A 6,729-nucleotide genomic window follows, 5' to 3' on the forward strand; every position below is an offset into this window, starting at 1 on the left:
TGGTTGTCTTGAATAGAAGTGTGGTGTTGATTACTGAATTAATGACTGTTTTTTTGGATTTGCATTGTTTCTGTGTAAACTGTAAAAAAAAAAAAAAGTAAAAAAAGAAAAAAAAAAGTCACCGCTAGAACCGGTTACATGCTAACTCGTACCTGGTCTCCTTATCACTTTTCAGTTCACTCCCACTCAGGCACCCTTGTCTGAGAGCAGGGTAACACTTGTCAATACCCAAAAAGGAGCATGTGTGTGTCAACAAGACCACCGTGTCACATCTTTGGTTTCCAGTCTTTGCATGGGCCTCAGCGAGGGCTCCTTTCCACCTGTGTACTATACCATACGGTGTTCACAGTAAGTTCCTGCCAAACAGCTGGTAGCGTAGTGGTTAGAGTTGTTGCCTTTAGACCCAAAAGGTTGCAAATTCAATCCCAATCTCTGACTGTACTATGCTTGAACAAAGTAATTACCCTAAAATTGCTCCAGTAAAAATGACCCAGCTGTATAAATGGGTAACTAATTGTAACCTTAATACTGTAAGTCATTTTAGAGAAAAGCATCAGCTAATTGAATAAATATAAATAGAAACAGATGGAGAGCTGAAGAGCAGTCCTTTGCAGATCTTGCACACTGTTGTTCACTTTCACTTTGCCTGATGGTTTGCTCCTGTCACATGGTCCAGGTAAACCATTTATATGTGAAACCACTACACTTGGACCCGCCTGCCTGCCTTGGGCGTTGTCCTTATACTAACCGTGGCAACACTAGTATTTCTCATGGGATGCCACAGGTCTCAGACACATATTGTGGAGAAGAGTGCCTTACCTCAACAAAACTGTCAACTGTTACCATGCTGTGGCACGCAGCAAACTTTCCATTTGGATCTTTCAGGTACAGACATTTAGCTGCAAATTTAAAGAGTTAATGTTGTTGGTTTATGTTACACAACTTTGATTGCTTATTTTGCTACGCTTCTGTGCAAAAAGTTGGTTCTCTACATCATAATAAATATAATGTCGACTGAAGCAGCTGAGTCATGATAGAGGGTAAGAGGAGCGTTACCTGGGGTCTGTGAGATGGTGCATTTCTGACCAGGTGTGCATCCTGGCTCAGCCCAGGACTGCGCAAACACCTCCGACGAGCTCTCAGGATATGACGTAAAGGAGATGAATTCATCCGTCGTGATATCGTTATAGTTTCCACAAATTCCTAAGAAGTCAAAGAACTGCCGCTTCAGCGAACAGCGATTAAACTAGAGGGTTTACTGTATCTCACAGACAAAGTCATACCTTTTGTTTGGCCTTTCTCTTGTGCTGGTAATGTCAGATACAGCTGGACTGTTGGAGAAACTCGAACTTGTAAACTCATCCCAGTGGAAGCGTGCAGTTGAACGAACATTGAACTTTGCCAGAATACCGTAACATTTTCTGGGGGAAAGGAAGCAAAAAATGAAATAATTCTGTTACAGACAGTATATTCAGATTTGAATATCCCTCCATCCATCCATTTTCATTAAGCGTTTATCCTGGTCTGGATCACGAGGGTCCGGAGCCTATCCCGGAATAATTGGCCACAAGGCTGGGGGGAAAGCACCCTGGATGGGACCCCAGTCAAAATGGAACATTAAAATACAAATATGTAAAATCAAACCAGAGAAGGTAAACGTGACAGTGTCTCTCTGGGAGCAGTGTAAAGGGCAGTAAGTAATGTTGTATTCCTCTCGGAGGTGTCGCTTTGGAGGAAAGTATCTGCTAAATGAAGAAATGTCCTTGCACGGGTAGTATTTTGTGAAATAATAATAAATTGTGTTAAAAACAGTACTGTATTTGAGTATGTCATACATCAGGAAGGGGGGTGCGGTGGTGCAGTGGGTTGGACCACAGTCCTGCTGTCCGGTGGGTCTGGGGTTCGAGTCCCGCTTGGGGTGCCTTGCGACGGACTGGCGTCCCGTCCTGGGTGTGTCCCCTCCCCCTCCGGCCTTACGCCCTGTGTTGCCGGGTTAGGCTCCGGTTCCCCGCGACCCCGTATGGGACAAGCGGTTCAGAAAATGTGTGTGTGTGTGTGTACATCAGGAAACTGCTCTGTATGAAATAACAGTCAAAACATGTAAAGAGAAAGCACCGTAAATTCCTTTTACATTATATATATATTAACAGTCCAGCAGTCAAGTTTATTTCATATGATGCACTTGTATATCAACTTTTCACACTATTTTAATGCCACATTTAATGTATTTGTAGTATTCACTTACCTTTTTTCTATATTGTGGAGTTTTATATGAAATAAGTACTAACTGACAGCTAAAAATGTTCAACATTGCTCAGGTTATGAGGAAAACTTGCAACGATAACATCTTCCACAATCATTAAGTATAACCTGCAACGTAACAAATTCTGTGAGTAATTCTCTTTATTTTGTTTCATCAGTATGAAATAAATTGCTTACTACAATCGCAATAATTATTGTGTTTTTCTTGTGCTCTTCTTTTACCATGGTGGGAAAATGCAAAAAAACCAGCTGCTGTAGCATTAGATCATTTTTGATTATACAATGTTCATGGAAAAATTATGCACAGAGATGACTAGACTATTAAGAGTGAGAATTACTTGTTCTCTGCTTTCTGGCAGAATTTGTTTTTATTTACCATTTTTACTGGTTTTCCAGAATGACTGTGGTTTACCATTAAAAACTTTGTTCATACACCTTTCATGGATGTAATATTTAAGACACATAAACTTACTGAACAATCAGAGCAGCAGTGGTGTACTGGCTTAAGCTGTCACTTTGTAACTGAAGGATACAGGTTCAAATTCTTCCCCTAATTTAGTACCTTAAATGAAGTTATTAACCCTGAAGTGTCTTTGCTAAAATTACCACAAATGGGTACATAATTATAAGTAACTGGGTATAGTATTGCTAACACTGTAGGTCAGAATGGAAAAATGTCACAGCTAAATGGTTAAATAATGACACAAGAGAAATAAGGTCTCTGTTATTCATACAAACCGGTGCGATAGACATCTTTGATGTTTTTATCACCAGCTTGCACACTGTCCATGGAGAAGGTAAATGTAGTCTGCAGGGGAAAAAAAACAGCAGATTTCAACATAACTGACTGCAAGTAACACAATTTTATGCTGACAAAAAGATTGAAATATTTATGCTGATAAGAAACAGGACATACCTCAAACATTTTCAGCAAAACTTGGCTAACAGTAAAACTTGTGGTAGAAAAGGAAACTGAGAGAGTCCAGTATCTCCCCTAGTAATAATGATAAAAAAAAGCAAAAAAGTGACTTTGGCAGCCAGTTCACATCTGCAGTTAAATAATGATCAAAGCTGTTGCTCTTTCAACTGTATTTTTGCTTTTGTAAACCTACCACAGCATGATATTTACACGTCCCAGGTAAGGTGTAGTATTTGCCATCGAAAGTGGTCACATATCGTCCTTCGATTGTACAGGTGGCGGGGCACGTCTTCTTCTCGCAGGTCCAGTCTCTGCCTTGACATTTACTGTCAAAAAGATGGGCAGTTTCTCTTTTTCAAGACAGCACTCTCAAGGATCACGAGTATCCAGTGTTTAGCGGATTCCTCACCATGTCTGACACCGTTCATCCAAAACAGCACCATGTGGAAGCACTTGGCCGTTGTGGAAACAGGGACAGTTTTGCGGAGCAACACAGAGATTCCCAGGCTCCAGGTCGTTGAGAACAGTACCTAAGAGGCAGCAATTCCACTGACGGTGTTTACTTCACACTCAGCTGCACCTGTAGTCCTGCTTACCACAAAATCAAAGTATCTGAGGCCTCCATCGACTTGTGCGTATGTATGTGTGTGCATGAGGGTGCGCTTGTGTGAAAGCTGTTTTAGGAGGTGAAATATTTATGAAGGTCTGCTTGAGCTTGATGCAAGAGGCATTCGGTTTGAAAAGCTCCTGAACAAACAATAACAGGAAGCCCTTTGTTTGAATAAATATAGTGCAGTGCTCAACTTGGCAAAAATGATCATTTATTTAAAATCATGTTTTGTGGCAAAATAATCATATCTCATGAAGGAACATTCTAGGGAGAGCCAAGTTATTCGTCAGTAATGTCAAGAACACACACTTTTTGAAACCATTCAAGACACTCACCTGGCGGACAAAGACATGTGGTGATATTTTCTGAATTTGCCACATCTGACTGTGAGCTTGAGCAAATCGGTGAGAAGGCGGGCCCAAATTCTTGAAATATAAGGTTTCCAGGGCAAGTTGGTTCAGCTACATTTGAATAAAGAAAACGTGTTTTAAAATGTGTTCTATGTTAATCCAACAATCCGTTTGAAAAACGCATCAAATGAAGTTCACTCTGATCAACACTCAATACCACAAAAGAGGGTATAAAGAATAAAGAGTATAAAAAATTTCAGGGCCAAAAGCATTACAAAGTGAGACATCAGGCCCTGTATTCCATTCTCTAAAACTACCACACTGAATGAATTCACAGGAGCGTTACCCTTGATTGTTGTTTCAAACATAAATAGCACAATTTCTACTTCAAACGCTGCAACTGTTGTGAAAACGCTACTCACGGCAATTAGTTCTAATCCTCCAGTCTGAGACTTCAGAATAAAACTCCGAACAGTTGTGGGCAATTTCATGAAAAAATGGACAGTAAATTTCCGGCCGTTTTTCAAAGCCGTCGACATTGTGCCCACAAAGTGTCATTGTCCAGTCCAAATCACTGAAACAATTTTTCATGTAGGACAAAGCTTTACAATCAACCTGACAAAAAGAGAGTGACAAATTAAATATCTGGTACGAAATGCAGTTTCAATATTAACCTCAGAGAAAGTTGTTTCATTTTGTCTTAGATGTTTGAAACACAAACCTTTGGAGAGGGTAGCGACTGGTCTGAGTCCTGTGTATACATTGCTTGGACAAGACACTGTTCTCCTCGGAGTACATCATTTGCTGGGTTACCATCTGCAGTGAAATGAAGAGACACTGAGGAAGGTGACACTTCTCTAGTCCTTCCGGCAGCAATTGCAGCGTTAAATGAAAAAGTACCCACCACAAAAGCCGGTCAAGCCTTTGATATCAGATGTGTCCAGCTCCACCTGAAATGGCAGCATTGTTCATCATCTCATGTTGAGCGCATGCATGTGACACTAAGGAGTCCCACAGTTCCAAGATTTCAAGACAGTTTGGCTAAAAGACCCATGACCTCTTACCCAGAATAAACTGATCTCATTCCCAAAACTTTGCCATAAAATGGAGAAAGCTGCTGGCAGGACCTTGCTCTTCATCTTTGTGTAGATGCCATACTGGAAGATGTGCCGATACATGTCATTGTAAGGAACAGACACGCTGGCGAAAGGGAACCACAAGAAGAGTTAACCAGGGCTTTGAAAGTCATCCAGAGACAAATCATTTATCTTTATTTATTTACCGTGCAGCTCACTGTCTCTCTTAACATTTGCTCTTCTCTCACGGGGGTGGCACGGTAGCACAGCAGGTAGTGTTACTATGATACAGCACCTGGGCTTTTAGATGTAGGTTTGAATCTGCTTCAATCTCTGCGGAGTTTGCCTGTTCTCCCTGTGTTCACGTAGGTTTCCTAAACTGCAATAGTGTGTATGTGTGTGTGTGTGTGTGTGTGTGTGTGTGTGTTTGTGAGAGGCTACCCTGCAGTGGACTGTCACCACCCAGTGATCCCATATCACCACCGAGATAAGTGGTTAACGAAAACTGAGTGACTTCTCTCACAGAAATGTCCATCTCCTCAAATCCACCAACCTTTGCCAAAAAACTTAAGCGACTTTGGTGCTATTATTCTAGAGTACTCTGTTAGCATTTGTCAAGTGTAAATATAAAGTAGTGAAAATACATCCCTGACTGGACACACAAACATGCCTCAGTTGGCGTGCTGTTAATAGGATGGAATGCACTAAAGGTCAAAATCAATGATCCTTTGAGCGATCATATGTACAGCTGTTATTTAAAATAGTGAGTATGGTGCAGGGGGTGCGGTGGCGCAGTGGCGTAGTGGGTTGGACCGCAGTCCTGCTCTCCGGTGGGTCTGGGGTTCAAGTCTCGCTTGGGGTGCCTTGCGGTGGACTGGCGTCCCGTCCTGGGTGTGTCCCCTTCCCCTTCCGGCCTTACGCCCTGTGTTGCCGGGTAGGCTCCGGTTCCCCGTGACCCCGTAAGGGACAAGCGGTTCTGAAAATGTGTGTGTGTGTGTGTGTGTGTGTGAGTATGGTGCTCTATTTGATAGTGGTCATGTCTAAAAAAGAAAAAGAAGAAGTTACTGACCTTTGGTCCTCCACAATGATGTGACCGTTCTCCAGAGAGATTTTGGCATTGTTCACATTGATTACAGCTCTGCTGATGAGGCCACTTTTTCCACGAGTCAGAGTGACTATGACATCCACCTTGTCGTGCGTGAAGGTAATGAAGTTGAAAGGACATTCGGACCGCACATAGAACTTTTCTCCTGTAAGAGGCTGAGTGATCCCACTCCCATAGGTTTTACATGCTGCAGAGTAAAGGAGAGTAACCACAGAACATGAACAAATAGGTGAGCAGGGCTGTCACAGCTTCTCTGCTATTGTTACTATTTACCGCAAATACAATAAAATATGGGAGAAAAACTACTTTGCATGACTGAAGGACCATTTAGATTTATTTAGTATGTTATACAAGGATCCTTCTAAAAAAACATTACTGTTACTAATAGATACAATTGTGTTAAAATG

General features: G+C 41.7%; 1 protein-coding gene across 1 annotated transcript in view; it reads right to left on the minus strand.

Moving 5' to 3' along the window:
- The window catches only part of LOC108934897 (mucin-2-like), a 32,461-nt gene extending 27,691 nt beyond the window's left edge, over positions 1-4,770 (minus strand). Inside the window, exons 1-9 of the mRNA XM_029249957.1 lie at positions 4,564-4,770; positions 4,127-4,252; positions 3,591-3,711; positions 3,348-3,507; positions 3,179-3,256; positions 3,001-3,070; positions 1,284-1,421; positions 1,057-1,203; positions 820-899 (exon numbers count right to left, since the gene is read on the minus strand). Of these exons, the coding sequence (XP_029105790.1) occupies positions 820-899; positions 1,057-1,203; positions 1,284-1,421; positions 3,001-3,070; positions 3,179-3,256; positions 3,348-3,507; positions 3,591-3,711; positions 4,127-4,252; positions 4,564-4,699 (1,056 nt within the window). The 5' untranslated portion in view covers positions 4,700-4,770. The remainder of the gene's footprint in view (positions 1-819; positions 900-1,056; positions 1,204-1,283; positions 1,422-3,000; positions 3,071-3,178; positions 3,257-3,347; positions 3,508-3,590; positions 3,712-4,126; positions 4,253-4,563) is intronic.
- Positions 4,771-6,729: the final 1,959 nt, after the last annotated feature.

Source organism: Scleropages formosus, chromosome 2 (assembly GCF_900964775.1).
Source record: "Scleropages formosus chromosome 2, fSclFor1.1, whole genome shotgun sequence".
Taxonomy (NCBI): Eukaryota; Metazoa; Chordata; class Actinopteri; order Osteoglossiformes; family Osteoglossidae; genus Scleropages; species Scleropages formosus.